General features: G+C 38.8%; 1 protein-coding gene across 3 annotated transcripts in view; it reads right to left on the bottom strand.

The window, feature by feature from the left end:
- Positions 1-928: 928 nt before the first annotated feature.
- Positions 929-20299, bottom strand: part of LOC141442272 (facilitated trehalose transporter Tret1-like) — a 64741-nt gene continuing 45370 nt past the window's right edge. For all 3 annotated transcript variants that reach the window (XM_074107223.1, XM_074107222.1, XM_074107220.1), the window contains exons 2-7: positions 15182-15340; positions 13877-13959; positions 6651-6722; positions 4827-4987; positions 3836-4011; positions 929-3122 (exon numbers count right to left, since the gene is read on the bottom strand). In XM_074107223.1, coding sequence (XP_073963324.1) covers positions 2194-3122; positions 3836-4011; positions 4827-4987; positions 6651-6722; positions 13877-13959; positions 15182-15326 — 1566 coding nt within the window. In that variant the 5' untranslated portion in view covers positions 15327-15340 and the 3' untranslated portion in view covers positions 929-2193. The remainder of the gene's footprint in view (positions 3123-3835; positions 4012-4826; positions 4988-6650; positions 6723-13876; positions 13960-15181; positions 15341-20299) is intronic.

Genomic DNA, 20299 nt, shown 5'->3' with positions numbered 1-20299 from the left:
CGAGGGGAAATGGGTAATTTCACCCGAGTTAGACATTCTACTTTTCATTTCGACTGTGAGGAAAGTAAAATACTACACGCACATTTTATAAAAGAAGCATATTAATAAATAAGAGTTAAAATTTCAAATGGATGTTCGGCGTTCAATCTTCAGTGTTGTATATAAGCTCCTTGGTCACGTCACGACGTGCATCTAGATGGCCATGCCGAAACGTGAAAAAAAAGTGTCACACTATCATGGCATTATGGCGGGCAGCAGAATGGAAGAATTATTTTAAATGTTGATTTTCTGTAATTGCGAAAAAAAATAGACCAACTGTAAAATATTTTTAATGAGACCTATATAGAACGTAATAAACCGAATCGTAAAAATAAAAAAAAAACTTTCCACCCTAGAGATGAAAACGCAATTTTCTACCCGGCTATCTACCCATGAAAATTAAACTTTCCAAACAGGAGAGATGAAAAAATAATATCTTTGCTCACCCGCGACCTTATAATAATAATAGGCCTTGACATCTTTTACAGATGATCTAAGTAGCATCACGACAACACTTAAGTAGTCTTGCGCTCGTGACTAAATAGGCCGATTCGGGACAGATCCCCGGCCGGACACGCGACAAGTGTACTCCCCCCCAGGTGGTCGGGGGTTGATGGCCTGCTCGAGACGCCTCGTGCGCTTTTCCTTTAGCATGTGAAACCAGTCGTCATCATGTAGTGTACACACTACACTGACGCGTTTCAAACAAACCAGAGCTCATCTTCAGAGCAACACAACCGTGCACCATGCTACCAGATGTTAGACTCTAACATCTGCTCTTCAGTCTAACATCTGCTAGCATGGTGTACGGTCTTCTTGCTAGATCGACAGCGCACGCGTGAGCTTTGGTGCGGGCTTGCAAAAGCTTTGATTTATGCAAAAGGTACTGAAAAACACATTGCTTTCAACTCAATATTATAATTAAAATAAAATAAATATTTACACAGAAGTATATCTACATGATCGCCCCTACTAAAATTTAAAAATAACCTAATTAAAACAATTAATTATAACTTGAATCTCATTCATTCTTGGATTTAAAATTCCTAAACCTTGCAAAAAACGATTTTATGCCCTCGATATACATGTAAACATTGATTATACCACATATTGTGTATATTACTAGCGTCGAAAAAAGTAAGTACATACATACATACATTTTATTTTAGCATTATACCTTATCACTTATTAATTTACCATTTGCCTATATATTCTCTAAATTAATCGAATCAATAAATATTTATTTATGCATTCCAAATTTCATAGCACAAGCACAAGCTTTTTTATAACTTTTAATTTAACTCATAATGTTTTCCATTTTCATCTCTGGTGTATTTCTTAAAACGAAATAATCTTCAGTTTGATTTAAGTTTGCTTAGCACTTAACCCAAACCTCTTTAACAAATATTTTAACTGCTTCCAAAGTAAATTCATACAATTTGACTGGAAGGTTTAATCTAAAACTCTCTTAATTCTTACATAAATAATCCTTTAAGAGACAAATTCAATTTTAAATAGAAAGCTATATATTATGACTCCGACGTAATAAAAGAAAGACACCAATTAACTAACGTATTAACATTACTTTTAGGTATTATATTCTGATAACCGTGTCAAATTTTTGGTTCTACTCAAACATGAGTGAACTGGTGTCTTTCATTAACTACAAAATAAATTATCGTACACCTTGTTGAGCAATTTTTGAGAAATTGATAAATATATACATAAAATATACCCTAAGTGCATAAGTTATCTTGATTGAAACGACATTTGATACTTACAGACGGACGTACAAGGTGAAACTAAAAACATACAACCATTGCGATAACACCCATACTATCAGAAATTATAATGATTTTTTCATACGCACTTCTCTTTGTAATAATGTACAGTCAAAAAAACTGAATGGAACCTTCAACCTACTGATGTAATATTCACATTATTTGCATTCAATAGGTACATCCACTGAAGCTATCATAGCGACTTTGATTATGAAAAGTTCCCATCCTGGTACGCGATTTCGCTTCCTTGACTGTATACTGATGAGCAAAAAGGTACTGAAAGGTTTATGCACTAAAAATAAAAAAAAATTGTTCTATAGGGTTTTCATTGAAGTTATCTAATCTCCGGTACTACATGTTCTTAAAGCATCTTTTAAGCGTCAGACACAGTTTCCACTTCAATAACATGTATATGCATTTTCTTCTTATGTATTCCATCAAATTCCTTCTGTATTTCCTCATAAGTCTTCCCTTTCGTCTCAGGGACAAAGAAAAAAATAAATATGGTAGCCACGATACATGTGACTGCAAAGTGCCACAGAGTCCACCCCAGGCCAACAAGATCTACCAAATTCTGGTACAACTTTGTAGCACCAAAAGCAAGAAACCAATGGAAACCAGCAGTGATCGCTGAAGCTCGCCTCGTTACATTTGATGGAAAGATCTCTCTCAGCATCAACCAAGGAATAGGACCTACTCCCATGGCGTACACAGTCACGTAAATACACAAATTAAACAGAGGAACCCAACTGGTCTGGAGATTAGCCGCCTTTACATGGTAGTAAATAGCTAAAGAACCTAAGCTAAGTGCCATTGAAATGAAGGAAGTCATGAGAAGAACTCGTCTTCTGAAAGACCTGAGAAGCATAGTTGAGAAATAGGTTGAAGACACTAAGCAGAAACCCAAAATGATTGCAGCTCCTGGTGGATTTAGTGAAATAGCAAACATTTTAAAGATCTTCTCGGCATAGAATAGAACCGGATATATACCGCTCATCTGTTGGAATATCATAAGACCATAGGAGACCACTAGAGCTTTCGCTGTTGACCTAGTCAGGAAGAGTTGTTTGAAGGTTACTTTATTTCTGGCGTAGTTCCTGATATGTTCCTTCATGACCTTGAGTTCTGCGTCGACGTCGTTATCGATGCCTCGGAAGTAACGGAGGGCTGATGTGGCTTCACTAGTCTTTCCTTGGGACATGTAGTAGGCTGGAGACTCGGGCAAGAAAATGAAGGCTACGAAGAAGGCAACTGGTATGCTGGCGCAAAGGACAGAGAGCCATGATGTACTTTGAACCATACCTGTAAATAATAAAATATACTTTGATGTCATCTCGATTAAGTTTGTGTTGGTATGAATTTCTCTCACATTTCTAAAACTTCCGTGAACCCTATTTTTGTACAATAAATAAATAATATAAATAAATACCATGGGACACTTGACACCAATTGACCTAGTCCCAAACTAAGCACAGCTTGTACTATGGATACTAGGCAACGGATAAACATACTTATGTAGATAAATACATACTTAAATACATATTAAACATCCAAGACCCGAGAACAAACAAATATCTGCCCCGGCCGGGAATCGAACCCGGGACCTCAAGCTTCGTAAACAGGTTCTCTTAGCCATCCGGTCGTCAAGAGAAAAGAGTAAAGAGGTTATACCTATTCTTCTGCTCATTATCATCACCACATCCGTCAAACATCGTGAGGAAACCTGCACAAACCTGCGAAGCAATTCAATGGTGCATGTGAAGTTCCCAATCCGCACTGGGCCCGCGTGGGAACTATGGCCCAAGCCCTCTTGTTATGAGAGGAGGCCTGTGCCTAGCAGTGGGACGTTATAGGCTGGGATGATGATCCGTCAAACACGTCCTCTACCCCAAATCCAAGACGATATTAAGATCATTTGTGCCACCCGCACCCAATATCTTCCCACAATCTAAACCAACTGGTCCATCCACCTTCGCTTCAAAGGACCATCAGGCCTGCTCCATAGCTCTACTCACCAATGATGTAACCAAACAGCACGCCTCCAGCGAAGTGGACGTGGTAGAAGTTGGCAAGCGTAGGCCAGAGCTGCTTCTCCGCGATGTCGGCGACATAGGGCGGGATGGCCACGCTGAAGGCGCCCACAGCCACGCCAGCGACAAACCGCCCCACATACAGGCCGTACACGTTTGGACTAGAAAAAAGAAAATTAGTTTTGAATTAATCAAGCCTGTATCCCCTAACTCGACATAAGTTTCCTCTCAAAATAGGGCTTGGGCTATACTTATTTGTAGAGTCCAGTGAGGATTGAGAACTTGACACAAGATATACTCATGGGCGTCGCCAGGGAGAAGTAGTGAGGGGTAGCTGGCCCCCCTCCCCCCTCTAGAGATTCTAAAAAACTTGCCAAATGTAAAGCAACCAAACCAGACCGAAGTCTTTGACTGTCAAGTAAATAAATACCTACAGTTCATACTTTTCTCACAACGCCATTGGATACTATTAAAGTGCTTTAGCAATAAATTGCTATCATTTCAGGCATACACAGGCAAGGATTTTAGATACAAATACCTTGGGCTGCCGATTCCTTGTGCGCTCAGTGCGGACTAGGAACTATGCACATCATCTCAACAGGTTTCCTCATCCTGTTTTTCTACACCAAAACCCTCAAGAAAAGATTTCAAGCGTAATTTCGGACATAACTACACGCGGGTATCAGATTCGGTTCTGGATCCCATTATCCCGTAAAATTTTTACAATACATATCCTTTACCACCTCAAAAAAAATGAGTCTCTTTACAGGATTCCTACTTTCGGGCCCAACGCATTGATGAACTTTTTTATATTCAAGCCGACACACGAGCACACAATTTATCTGGTGTTGATAGATTACTTACAACATCATTGAGACTGCTCGTGTGTTGAAGACCTTACAAGAAACGTTACGCTTGACTCCAGCACTCAGTCTATTCTAACGACTTTTTTCTTCTTCAGATCTTTCAACTTTACCTGGAAGCGACGAGGATCCAAGACACGACCAGGGGCAGTGCTAGGTATAACAGCGTCTTCTTACGACCGAAGTACTCCGAAATGAGCCCAGCAGGCACGGAGCCGAATAAGGCCCCCAGGCAGAGGAGGGAGGCCACCCAGGACGCTTCGTATTCAGTAATCTGGTGAGAAAACCCAAGATTTACTTTAAAATAATGGCATTATTCGTACTCCTGACAAAAACACGCTTTCAAAACTGGAGCTCTTAGCATATAATGTATACTCGTAGTACAGTGAATATACTACAGAGTAGAGTGCAATGTACAGTACCTACTTCTATTTTCACAAGATACTTACGATCTTTCAAATATTTTCGATTGGTTTCTCTCTGTATGAATATTAGCCATCCTAAAAGATTACGGCCATGTTCGAAAGGAAATCTCTCTTTAATCCCACCTTGTGGTCACATTTGGTAGCTAGCTATGCAATTTCCCAGAAACGACTTTATGGTTTTAGCCAGTCTGTAAGATGGAACTTTAAGCTTCCCTGTGTTTCTGGTTGCCTTTGGCTTATCGACGTTAGTGGGAAAATCACATACGTTCTTCCTAACATACATGATTATTTCAAAAACATAAAGCGATGGCAGGATTAGGATACCTGTTTCCTTAAAAAAATATCTTAAAGATTCACGCGTCTTCTAATTATAAATTGCTCTAATTGCTCTCTTTTATAAGATAAAAATTGACTCAATGTCTGCAGCAGATCCCCATAAAATAAGGCCGTACGAAATAATGCTATTAAAGCATTTTTGCAACTTGATAGTAAAATTACATAAACCACGTGGAGACAACTTGCGCATTAAAAAAATTCAGACACGAGAGCAATATAGAATTTTGTGATCACTGTTCACTGTTAAGGTTAATCGCCGCATAAAACACTATCAAAATTATACTTCAACTAGCCAAAGAAACAGAAATAGCAAAATTAGATATTGTCTACATCCGCCATGTTCGAATGCTACAAATAGAATCCAAGGGAAACCTCACAACAGTCGAAACACAATTTAAATATACATATAAGATATATATATAATGCAGCTGCTGTTCTACACTTTACCAGCGTAAACAATCAATTACCGAGTTGCGAACTATCTCATGTCCAGTAATTACCTTCCGCTAACTTTTTATGCGGCTTCGGAATCCATCTTCATTATAGAAGTTTGGTGCACCGAAGTTGGTAATACGAAAGGTTTTTATGGAGAAAGGCAAATACGAGTACTGTTTTTGTGAATGAATAAGTCCGAGTTTGAGGGTTTTGTTTAGATAAGTGAAGTATTTTTATAAGCGTACTTTAACGTGATTTGTAAAGTACAAGTACATACAAAAACAATAATAAAAAAAACTTTTGAATGTACTAGGTAACAAACTACATACAATGACTCTTTATTGTACTTATACCACAAATAGTTGTTAAGTAACAAGAACCATTCAGAAGTTATTTTTAAAATTATATCCACCACAAAAGAAAAAAAACTTTTTTGTCCATCTCTCCGTCTGTCTGTCTATCCGTCTATCAAGAACATTTTTCTCAAGAATGCGTAGACGTATCAAACTGAAATTAATATCAAATACTCAGGTCTACTACCTCCTGAAGCAGTGAAACGATTAAACTTCTAAGTCATTGCAATCAAAAGATACACTCGTTACGCATAATATCAAAAAACTCAAAGATGTGAGCCCGGATTTGAACCCACGATTCTGCTCGAGAGGCCATAGGTCAAACCACAAGGCCACCTAGGCAACAGGCTGTCACATGTCACAAGGCAAGATAAATTATTTTACGTACGCTCAGTCTTGAATGGGTTCCATTGGTCTGGACCACTACATCAGTTGCACCCACCCTTGCCAAATTGTCGACCTGGAAAAAAAGTTAAAATGTGACATCAAATTAAAAAAATATTAGTTAAAATCAGAGGCCTTATTATTTAACACACTTGAAATCCCAATCTTTTCCACTTCTTTCCGTCACACGGTATAAGACGAGGGTAGAAAGAGATGGCGTATACGATCGCAAATGTCAGCGTGTTAGACATTACGGACAGATCTCTCACTTTGCCGGTCCCAGTCCCAGTCAAGGTGATTTTCCACCGGCGAGGCGAGACGAGACGAGAATTGAAATTTGTATGGCAGCGCCCGCGGCGGCCCGCGGCGGCTCGCGGCGGGCGCGCGAGAATGCATACAAATTTCAATTCTCGTCTCGTCTCGCCTCACCGGTGAAAAATCACCATCACAGATCAAAATAGTAATACAAAATAAATAAATACATAAATAAAACAAAATGAACTTAGTCACGTCCGTCCGACCTACATTTAATTTGTAGACCTCCAGTTACAGATCCACCTCTGTAACGCTGGACCACCACGCTGATGACGGTGCTATTGAAATTATCGATCTCATTGTAATAAAAATCCATTACGATTCCAAAACACGCGTTTTCCCAGAGATTGGACCAAACTAGATCGATTATTCGTCCCAGAAAGCCCATCATCGTGAGGCCTATGCGTCTGTTCCAGACGAATTTTGGCGTGTTGCATGAGCACAACGTCTTTGGTGGCTGACTAGACCGATGCGAGAGCGGCATGTTCGTCCACAGGCCAGACAAGAGAAGTCCACACATAGTAAATTTCAAAATGAATTAACTATACAGCGTGTATTTTTGATACTACCTCAAACTTTAAGGGCAGTTAATGAAGGCCCTAATAATCACATTTTATTATGTTTTATTAAAAATTTTAGACTTATTATTTTCCTTACAAAATTAAATAGCACGCAATGTATCACTACGCAATACTACTTTGTTTTTATTCTAAACGTCGTACTTGTTGACGTGACAGCTGTCACAGAACGCTTCTCTCTCGTATCAAATTATTGTACGCATTACATTGCTGCTCCAAAATATTTCAAAAATTAATTACACTCTGGTAGTTAATTCTAAATTAACAATTTGTTTTGATATCGGTTCACAGCACTTAAATCTGGCCAATCAACTTTTTACCGACACTAATCTGTCGCGACATTTTCAAACAATTGCAGATTTTGTAAGTAAACATGTTTTTTCTATAATTTAATAGATGGTGTACATGAATACATGCCATCCTACGTAAGTTCAACCTATTAAACTGTGAAATATCTTGTTGGAAGTACGATTTCTTGGTAACGCCAGATACAATTTGGTAACGCAGGAGAAGCCCAAGTGTCGGTAAAATAGTTGATTGGCCCATCTTCGTCTGGTAACAGTTTGAGGTAGTATCAACAATACACGCTGTATAAATAATTTAAAGATATTAAGATATTCTTTGAGTTTGTATGCACCTGTGGCGTAGAGGGAACATTTTCTAAATGTACGGCTGTACCCGTTTATGCCCAAAAATATTTTTTCTTTCACGGAAAGCGGTAGAAAAAAATGCAAACACTAGATAACCGTACACTAAATAAATACATAAAATGTTCAATCATAAACTAAAGAAACCCCGCGTCGTGCTTTGTATGTAAAATATTACCATGTTTATAGTTTAAACATTGTAATATTTTCACACATTTTTACTGGCAACATTGTAATACCAAACTCAATTTTGTTAATGGCATTGCAGTTTTCAAATATGAGGCGCTATAAATTAAAACCTTAAAACCTGAACGTTGCAACGGACTGCAGTGGATTTATTTTTACATATCACACTCTTTATTAAAATTGCTTTAGCTCAGCATTATTGTATTGTATTATTTATCTCTTTATTGTGCATGAAACACATGAAAATAACAGTTAACAATGGAAAGAGATGTACAAAGGCTCCCTTATTCCCTTAAAGGGACAAGTTTTTTTTTTCATTTTCAAAACAAGAGTAAGTTTGCAATATTAGTATAACTTAGTATAACTTACATACTTTTATGTTTGTTGGGTGCCTTAGAACTCCGAATGATCGATTTGGAAAATTCTTGTTTTGTTCAAGAGTGTGTACTTATTTCTCGCTTAGGATCATTCTAAATGGAAGATAAATAAATAGCTAACCATAAGGAAGGTAATAGTATATTTTTTATCGAGGGACTAAAATACGCCAATATATACCCGAGGTGGTTAGCCACCCGAGCTTTAGCGAGGGTGTCTATTTATCCGAGGGCTTTTGACTTTTAGTTTCGAGGTGAAAACTCTATTTTTCACTTCGATTGCGAGAAAAATCAATTTAATTTAATCGTTTATGATTTACGCTCTACAAGAATTTCAAAGTTTTTGCGGTATATTTTTTTCCAACCAGACACAGATATAACAAAATGGTCCATACACAAACTGGATAAATAATAAAAAAGCATAGAACTAAGACCACGTAGACTAAGAACGTAACATTTTCGTCGTGAAAATGGTCCACACACCATCTTATTTTATGCCAAAAACTAAGCAAGTACTGGCTGTTTGAGTTTATCTAAGTCACTCGAAATAATTAAAAAAATAATTATTTTCAATCCCTAGGGACTAAAGTACTCAATTTACGCCCGCCTCGTAAGAGCATGAGAAGTGAAAAGTTATCTTGGCCCCTTGGGTGAAAATATAGGATGGAATGTAGGCGCAGTAGTTTCAGATAAAAGGAGTACGGGTGCAATTCTCATTTATTTCTGCACGGGCAAAGTCACGGGCAAAACTAGTATTCCAATAAACGTAAACAAAAACCTACTAAATCAAACTACAAAAGTTTCTACGGAGCACTTGAGCCGCATAAGCGTCAAACTGCAGTGCGCATTTCTGTCCCCTGCAACCTTAAACAAGCCAATTCAAAACTCTTAAAACTATCACCATAAAGTTGCATAACGCTTGCACTAGCTGTAAGGAACAAAGTGGTTATAAAGTAGCGATATCATAATTCAGCATGTCACCGCATGCGGGCGATGTCGCTTCGGCAAAGTTCGGCAAAGTTCGGCCAAGTTAGTTCGGACAGTTTAAACGGCCTAGAAATATTCTGCGGGTTTCGGGTACATTTACATGAAGAAGTGCCGAAAGATACGCTATCTGTGCCGTAAAGTAGGATGGTTGAGTTGAACTTTGACACCCAAAATCCTACTAAATAGTATTTACAATATTATAAATGCGAAAGTTTCTGTTTGCTGAAAGAAAGAAAATATTTATTCGGCTGTTTCCACCAGAGCGGTGCTATGCGAGGACAGGTAAATGAAGCGTTTCTATTATTATTATTAGACGACCGGATGGCCAAGTGGTTAGCGAACCTGACTACAAAGCTTGAGGTCCCGGGTTCGATTCCCGGCCGGGGCAGATATTTGTAGGCTATTTGGGCTTTGGTGTTTAATATGTATTTAAATATGTATTTATCTATATTTTATATTATGTTTATCCATTGCCTAGTATCCATTGTACAAGCTTTGCTTAGTTTGGGACTAGGTCAATTGGTGTCAAGTGTCCCATGATATTTATTTATTTATTGGTTTATGGAAAATACATTCCTTGCAATACATCCTCGCACGTCTCTGGTAGAAACGCAGCATTATGATACGAGCTAATGGATGGAATCAAATCAACACACGAAAAACATTACCCACAAAACATGACGGAGAGGTTCTTTCTCATAACTGCGCGAATCAACTTTTTTACCGACACTAATCTGTCCGCGACATTTTTCAAACAATTGCAGTTTTTTGTAAGTAAACATGTTTTTTTCTGTAATTTAATAGATGGTGTACATGAATACATGCCATCCTACGCAAGTTCAAACTATTAAACCGTGAAATATCTTGTTGGGAGTACGATTTTTTGGTAACGCCAGAGACAATTTTGGTAACGCGGGAGACGCCCTAAGTCGGTAAAATAGTTGATTGGCCCAACCAAGAAATGATTTCTTTCACAACCTTTCCTGTTCCCACGAACAAGTAAAAGAAGTTAATAGAAACTTTCTTATAATAATTAAGTACCTAGGTGGCGCTTAAAATTCATCAACTCCGACCAAGGTTTGCCTCGTGAATACCAAGGAAGCTAGTTTGGGGGAAGTACAGACCGACAGTTTTTGAAAATGTTCAATTTAGTAAAAATAATACGGGTTACCATCATTGTCTCTGGTCTGTCCTGACGTCTGTACTTATTTCCTACTCCTGTAGTAGCTTTTACCCGCGGCTCCGTCTGCGAAAAATGAGTTTATCGCTATCCCGTGCTCCCTATGCAATTTCTCATGATAAAAATTATCCTATATCCCCGTGACTCAAACTATTCTATACCAAATTTTATCTAAATCGGGTCTTGAGTAATTGAGAAACATGTGGTCAGCTCAGCCGAGCGCTGCTGAGCTGTGTAGCCACACTGCTTTAAACTTTTTGGCCACTAGGTCTTAAAATTTTCTAGCTCTCTACTTCTCTTACACATTCAGTTCAATTTCTCACAAATTTTTTCAGATTTGATTTCAAAAATCGACCTTCAACGCTCAAAAACATCAATTAAACGGTTTCCCTAAATTAATTTATCACATTCGTTCAAGAACATAAATTCCTAGTTGATTTGAATACTCGTAATTATTTAAATTAGAACCCGGTGGAAGTATATGGCGCACAGATCGCTTCTCTTAATTCCTATAAATCCTATCCCTCAATGACTTTAATTTACAAATTTACATAGCCGAATACAATATGCACATGATATAGCGCCATAGGTAGTATGTGTTATCGGAAAATATTAAATGTACCACTACCGCCGAATAAAGTGAAAGGCCAGGTAAATAAGAGTGTGAATAGTTTATCATATTCTTCACATAGATGAAATTGTATTCACTGTTTTGTAACACTCGTCATCTACTTATAAAGGTCCATCAGCCAAATATGTGGTCTACCACCCTAAAGTTGATAATCGTTTGCATGTCAAAGAACAATAATTTCAATTGACGTGTCCGTCAACTTGAAAGTTCGACTTTAGCGACATACCCCCTTATTCATAAAACTGCCTATGTTAACAAATGCTTTGTCCCTTTCTAACAAATACAAATGCCGAAGTGACAGATAAGGACAAACGAATTTTAGCGGCATTTTAACTAAAATAGGTTTGATTGTCGTTTATAAATAAGAGGGATACTCATTTGATAGGAATTTGTTTAAAAATTGATAGACCACTTATTTGACTGATGGTACTTATAAGAGAGTGAAGTAAAAACTGACGCACTGACTGACAGACAATGCACAGCTTATATAAACCACTGGAGCTAGCGACTTAAAATTTGGCAATCTTGCTTTTCTTAAACTTAATTGGAAGGAGCTTGACCATATAATTTAATTATCCGCAGGTCTAGTCTCTGGCAAAAGCTAGCGTCATCCATACTTAGTATTATAAATACGAAAGTGTGTGTGTTTTTATGTTTGTCCGTCTTTCACGTCGAAACGGAGCGACTGATCAACGTGATTTTTGACATAGAGATAGTTTATGGGCTCGAGTGTCATAGGCTACTTTTTATCCCGGAAAAATGCAAGAGATTTTTTTATTTTTATTAAATCATGAAAGCGGAGTATTTGAAAAATAAAAATAAAGGGGCAAGTGATTTTTTTATGCTTGACCACGTTGCATGTGACCCCATCTCTCTCCTATAATATATATATCCATCCAGATGGATACCAAACACAATGTATAATTTAATCTGTGGACAAAAGTATTCCAAGCGTTTTTCCCGTCCAATAACCGCTGGTCAGTGTTGCCCGCGCGCAGACAGGAATGTACCCGCTTGATAATTTATCGGCGGCCGCTAATGAAAACATTATTTATGGCACCCCGGCTTATTACGGATCCTGGTCGCGGAACCCGACCTAAGTAATTATGAATTTATTTCAATTGCGGCAGCGCTAGTGTTAATGAAGCATGCAGGTGTTAAACATCAATGGACATAATAAAAATATTTATTACAGACGCTGCAATGAAGGTTACCCGTGATTTCGTCGGTGTAGAAATTAATGGAAATTCACCAACCTCCTTATAAGTTTTTACACGACTACAGCGTTCAAATTGTGCTTATTTTTCACCCCTTTGAACTAGACTAAAATATCGAAACTAGTCGAACCGTTCCTGCCTTATAATCGTGATTCTGTAGTTTTTTTTTCTTTTGTTAAATGTCTCACGGGAGTTTAAGTAATATTATCTTTAGAACTACTTAAAAAAAGTTATGTTACTTTTCTTAAAATTGTCTTAAAAACAAATGGCAACCCTACTCCCAAGTGACATCTGGATGTGCCGCTGGATCCAAAAAGAAGAGAAATTATTATGTTTAAGGATATCACTATTGAGTTACCATCATAACTAAAGCCGGTTCCAGGGTTATTTTATTGTTTCTTAATAATTTAACTTCAACTTTTTTCGTCGCTTTAGGTTAGCAACCATTACTGCCAATGACACCTGTCAGGCAGCAAAGTATACGTGTCAGACCGGTTAGTACAAGTTTTCTACATGGGGGTTGCCGAAGCAAGTTTGTTGCATATCAAGAATCTAAATAAACTAAACCGAAACCGGGAAGCTTCTTCGAAATTCGAAAATCGAAGTTCATATCGTACCATCCCTCTCACTCTGGTATTAAATAATATTAGCGTCAGAAGGACGGCAAGATAATTTGGCACTTCGTAATACCTATGTGCTACGATCGTTAGATCGTTACGCAATGTAATGCTTTACCGGCTGGGTCTGGTTTATTCCTGTAATTCTTTGGTTACGATTGTTTTTTTGGAGTCTTTTTGTACTTTTTATTTCAACTCCAAAAATTTGTTACTTTTACGGGTATCCCGTGAAACCATATCGGAAAGAATGTGACGTCTGTCGACGAAACATAGAAGTCGCTAGTGCTGCTGCTTAAGTAGCACAGTAGACATAAGTAACCTGAGATATGTATGCATAGGAAAAATTCGTGACTAGATTCCTGTCCAGCAGTGGTGTAGGGGTTATAGCACGCAGCACGGATTGCTGAGGGCCTGGGTTCGATTCCCAGTGCTGGTCTCTTTTTCTGGTTTTTCTGTGCATCCATGTCTCAGTTTGTATTTTCGAAATTCTTTGGTTACCTCTGGCTGCCCAGCTATGAGGAGTGGCAGCGCCGATGACGACCACGCCACGCTAACACCAGCGGCGAACGCGCCAAGGTTTACTGAAAGAAACCACACAGTTAATATACCTTTATTGAACACCACATAGTGAACAAGTAACAGTCTGAACATGAAACTACCGTGAGACTCACTCATCGATACTTAATATTACAAATGCGAAAGTGTGTGTGTTTGTATGTATGTTTGTCCGTCTTCGTCTTCGTCTCCGTCTGATACGCAGTGACGGATCGACGTGATTTTTGGCATAGAGATAGTTTATGGGCCAAAGAGTGACATAGGCTACTTTTTATCCCGAAAAAATGCACAGTTCCCGAGGGAACAACGCGCGATAACCGAATACTACGCGGGCGAAGCCGCAGGCAAAAGCTAGTATTAAATATATTGACCCGGATAACTTACATTTGACAGTTACAAAGTCTAAAGAACATCTTACACTGTGACAGTTATAATGAAAATCACGATGAAAACGCGGGTAGTTGTGCGCCGGTGTCAGTTTCGTCGGGTAGTCACGCGAGCAGAGCGGCGGCGCGCAGTGCGCCTGTTGCAGCAGCCGCCGAGTCGCGTTGCTCCTAAGAGGAAGGGCTACGGATTAGCCCGAAACATGTCGAGCTAAACTCAATTTAAGACGTGAGTTATCCGGGTCAATATATTTAATATAAGTAACATTCACATCAGAAATGAGGAGATACGTAGAAGAACAAGGGTCACCGACATAGCCAAGCGAATTAGCTCGTTGAAGTGGCAATGGGCGGGCCATATAGCACGGAGAGCGGATGGCCGTTGGGGCCGAAAAGTCCTGGAGTGGAGGCCGCGGATCGGCAAGCGCAGCGTAGGACGTCCACCAACAAGATGGACGGATGACCTGGTTAAAGCCGCGGGTTCACGGTGGATGCAGGCCGCTGCCAACCGAAGCAACTGGAGGTCTGAGGGGGAGGCCTATGTCTAACCGGGACGTCCTACGGCTGAGATGATGATGATGATGATGATGATGATGATGATGATGATGATAATGATTAGGAGAAGTGAGATTTGATTAGTGAGATCTAAGTTGGTTATTATAATTATTATGGCCTAGTGGTTCGACCTATCGCCTCTCAAGCAAATCTCTTCAATGGTGCGTGCGAAGTTCCCAATCCGCACTGGGCCCGCGTGGGAACTATGGCCCAAGCCCTCTTGTTCTGAGAGGAGGCCTGTGCCCAGCAGTGGGACGTGTATAGGCTAGGATGAAGTTGGTTATTATAAATGATATCATTAAGCAGTTACCGATGCCAGCAGCGATATACTGCGTGGTGATGCCGGACGCGTCCCGCTTGATGTCCGGGACAGTTTCCATGCGCTTGAGCATCTTCGCGTCGCCGTTGCCCGTCTCCAAGAAGGGGATATGAGAGGCCCCCGCCTCGGCGTCCATGGTGGTGTCGTTCACTGGAAGAAAGCATTCATCAGTGCTCAATACTTTAATACTTGCTTTACGAGTTTATACCTGCTGATCTGGCAACGTTACATTTTTGTTAGTTTTTCTTGATTATTCCATAAAAGTTTAATTAAAATTAAAAATGTGGTCTGATAGAACTATATAAGTTAATGTGCTTACTCCAATAATTTATTCGATAGCCAATGCGTTCAACACCTATAGATACACATATAGACGACATATTTGGCTGATGGTACCTATTTTCTGTATCGCTAATATTTGTGGTGTTTACAATAAAGAGTAATTGTATTGTATTGTATTGTAATAATCAATTGGTTTTAAGAAATAAAAGTAAAGTACAATTCAATAGAATCTGTCAATTTTCTACACATTTAAGACACCCTATCGTGGGCACACTTGATTATATATGTCCCTGTTGTTGCAATTATCATCTAAAGGAATCAAAAAAGAATAATAGTCACATCACAAAGCCTTAGGCAGCCCGGTGTTTAATTAGTAAGCTGGAAGTGTCTACTGGATTGTCAGATTCTATTGAATTGGAGTTTAGTTGAAATATAACAGCATAGGTGTGATTAATACATAAGATAGGTATTCGTTGCTAACTTTTTACGTTTACAAAAGAAATGTTATAAGATCCAAGAAAAGAAACAGATATCGGTCCTGATATTTGTACATAACTCATATTTAGGTACTAAAGATAAACATTTATTCTGATTATATTATATTAAGATTGACCTTTCGAGTTTTGTATCAAACTTATTCGAAGTAATAGGTACGGATCAACGTTATATTTTGTTGGGATTTGTTGTGTAACAAATAAGAAGTTGAAAGCTACCTACGCTTTGAAATTTATATTAAGTTTGGCACAAACATAAAAATATTGTTTATTGAAGAACAAAACATGAATCAGCTATAAATTAACGTTCTTTACAATTTAAGTAAAATCTGCGTCAACCACTGGGTTAATCCCAACCACTCAATTCAATTCAAAGATGTATTTGATGTTCCCAATCCGCGCTGGGCCCGCGAGGGAACTAAAACAAAGCCCTATAAGTCTGAGAGTGCCCAGCAGGAGCTTCCTAGTCCCTCTTTCCTGCAAATTGTCCCGTGGTACTTTTTTAAAATAATTCTGAATCTTTACTCTTAAAGAGCACGTAAATGTTTCTCAAACTCAAAAACGGAAGCAGCAGTTGTTTCATATTTCAAAGTGGCACAAAGGTAATTCTGCCTTGACTGGAGCATTTCCTGGATACGAGTAACTGTTAAAGACACTCTGACGCGGGACTCCGGAGCCGAAACACAATATTTTAGAGTCAGTGGCAGCTTTGCGAAAGCTACGTGGATCTTACTTTAAATTTAAGCTTCGTTGCTCGTAGACATTGTGCAAAACAGTAGTTTCATCTATTCAAGTTGTCTTAAAACTATTCCAGAATATTCCAGAACCTGAAACTTGTGTACCTACATACCTACCTACACCTTGTTGTTGTTGGAAGACACCTTGTATAGGTGAAACTATTCATCATCATCATCATCATCAGCCTATGTTCGTCCACTGCTGGACATAGGCCTCTCCCATGGCACGCCACTGAGCACGATCCTCGGCTACTCCCATCCAACTCTTGCCAGCCGCCCTGCGAAGATCATCGCTCCACCGAGTCTGAGGACGTCCTACGCTACGTTTGCCGATCCGTGGTCTCCACTCAAGAACTCGTCTACCCCAACGGTTATCGGTTCTTCGGGTTATATGGCCGGCCCATTGCCACTTCAGCGTGCTAATGCGGTGGGCTATGTCGATAACTTTGGTTCTCTGTCGGATCACTTCGTTACGAATTCTATCTTTCAGAGAAACTCCGAGCATAGCCCTTTCCATAGCACGTTGAGCAACTTGGTGAAACTATTGTTATCGGTAAATGTCTTCACTGATTTCATAATATTATTGTAATAATAAATTATTATTAATACATTTATTAAATGTTATAGTAAATTACTGTGTCGTTACAAATAGGTAGGTTAAAAAATAGTATTTGCCTAAGTATGTTGGACAAATAAATTATTTGAATTTGAATTTTTGAATCTAGAACTTACAAAGTGCATAAAAAGCCTCATTTTCCCGAGATGGTTATATCCACTTGAGCTGCATGCGCGTGTTAACAGTTAACTCGAAAGTAAAATATGAACTACGTACTTCGAAAATAAACAGCAACAGTCAAATATTCATTATTTATCTTTTTTTATGCATTGTTATTTATATAATAAATAATAACAATTTATTAAAATTGCCTTATTTTATTAAAACCCAAATAAAAAAAATAAAAAAACTTTTTGGTTCTGGCTGTTGTCACCTGGCTCTGTACCGTCTCGCTGACGCTTATATTATTTAATACGAGAGTGAGAGGGACGGCACAACACGAACTTCGATTTTCGAATTTCAGAGTAGCCCCTCTGATTGCCGTGGTCTTAGATGAAGATTTTGTTATGGATAAACTCTGGTTGAGTTCAAAACGCATCAGCGTAGTGTGGTGGCAGGGCTACTATGAAATCCGAAAATCGAAATTAATATCTTGCCGTCTCGCTGACGCTTATGTTATTTAATACGAGAGTGAGAGGGACAGTGCGATACGAACTTCGATTTTCGAATTCCGGAGCAGCCCCCCTGCTTTTTGCAATGTGTGTGTTCCTATAAATATAGAGGCACAGGAGCTGCATGTACACATTTTGTGCATAGACGTAGGTAGGTATCGTGAGGGTGAGCAAAATGATTGTTTAGTTCATGTAGAGATGGGTAGCTCACGAAGGATATATGTACTTACACAAAAGAGCTATATCAGTTCGCTGAACTGTATCACTCTTTATATCAGTTCAAATCCAAATATATCCAAATTTATCACTTGCACAGACTCGTATTTTACCTTAGATAATACGATGATGGCTGAAAAAAATCTGATATTAAGTAGATTTCATTATCTAACGTTTTGTCATTTATTATCAATCATATTATATCATTGAAGGAAAAAAACAAGTTATTAGCATGAAAGTGATTTGAGAAAACGAATTAACAATAAGGCTATAATGTTACGTTTCCTTCTGCGAGCTACTGAGGGGCTACTACGAAATACGAAAATCGAGATTCGTATCGTACCGTCCCTCTCACTCTCTTATTAAATACCATAAGCATCAACGGGACGGCAATATACGAAGTTCTAATTTTGTACTTTTGGCCTGATATTATTATAGTGAGCTAAATGATCGATATATATCTCAGTGAGTAAATGATACATATCAATCTTTTCTTTCAATTAGTTTTTTCCATCTCTAGTTCATGGACATCTGTTACTCTAGCTTAGCTGGGACCCGAGTGCTAGGTGTGAGCGTAAAGCATTCACGCTACGCTCCCGGCTTAACGTTCGTCTTGCGTGGATTCGCTGCGGGGCCCTCTATAATCTCGTTCGAATCGCGCGCGAACGGACCAGTAGGGCTACTACGAAAATCGAAGTTCGTATCGAACATCCCGCCGACGCTTATATTATTTAATACGAAAGTGAGAGAGACGGTACGATACGAACTTCGATTTTCGTTAGTAGCCCAGTACACGCCCAGGATAGGGTTCCGTAGCCATTACGAAAAAATCAAATAATATTCTTCTAAGGTTCTCGTATTGTGTACTGAATCTTCCAAGTTTAGGTATATTTTATACCTTAGGCTGCTATTTACTCTTAAACTACTAATAATTCTCAAGCAATCTTAGCCGCTATTATTTTCCTTGTAAATTTGATATATTTACTACCATTCTGAATTTTTCAAATTTTTCCACCCAACAGTTTAGATTTTAGAGGGGGCAAGATTTCAATGAAAATTTGCACTTTAAAGTTGAATATTTCGAAACAGATCACTGAATAGAAAAATTGTCTGAGCAACCCTCAGCGGTTTTAAAATACCTACCCAACGATACCCCACAATATAGGGTTAGTCGAGAAAAAAAATCACCCCCCACCTTACGTCTATGGGAGGTACCCTAAAATTTTTTTATTAACTATTTATTATTGTACCACTTTGTCGGCGTGACTGATATGTATATTCTTGTCAAATTACAGGTTTCTAGTACTAACGGTCTCTGAGCTTACCCGCGGACAGACAGACAGACGGACAGACATCGTGAAACTATAAGGGTTCCTAGTTGACTACGGAACCCTAAAAAGCGTTACTTGGCAGGCGAAATAATGTCTAGATGGCGTTGGTATCGTGAGGTCCGTTTGAGGAAAGTCCTGCGGCTACTACGAAAATCTAAGTTCGTATCTTACCGTCCCTCTCACTCTCCTATCAAATAACTAAGATACGAAATTCGAATTTTGCACTTCGTAATAGGGCTTGAGGCCTTGTTGTCCAGCATACTTGCAATCATTATCGTTTTCACCACTTCTTTCTGTCACATGGTGTAGAGTGAGGATAGAAAAAGAAGACGAATAGGATAGCGGACGACAGCGCATTAAGCAACGTTTCCACCTGAGATGTACGGGGATGTGCTGCGGGGAATGTGTTTTTCATTAACCAATAGAAACGCTTCATTTACACATCCTCGCACAGCACACCTCTGGTGAAAACAGATGAGCGGAGCGGGGCGAGGTAAATGAAGCGTTTCTATTGGTTCATGAAAAACATATTCCTCCTAGCACATCCTCGCACGTCTCTGATGGAAACGCTGCTTTAGACGATACGATCTCTGCTTGCTATTAGCTCAATACTTATTTACACCAATTAAACAAACACGGACGTATTTCTCAATTGCGCTGTTATTTGTGCTCAGAAGTTCTGTAGTAGAATCATGTACTATCAGCCAAATATGTTGTCTACCACCCTAAAGCTGATAATCGTTTGCATGTCACAAAACAATAATGCCAATACGTGTCTGTCAACTTGAAAATTCGACTTTACCGACATATTCATTTGATAGG

This window comes from Choristoneura fumiferana, chromosome 25 (genome assembly GCF_025370935.1).
Source record: "Choristoneura fumiferana chromosome 25, NRCan_CFum_1, whole genome shotgun sequence".
In the NCBI taxonomy this organism is placed as follows: domain Eukaryota; kingdom Metazoa; phylum Arthropoda; class Insecta; order Lepidoptera; family Tortricidae; genus Choristoneura; species Choristoneura fumiferana.
Note: the sequence above shows the minus strand (reverse complement) of the source record. Positions and strands in the feature narration are given on the sequence as shown.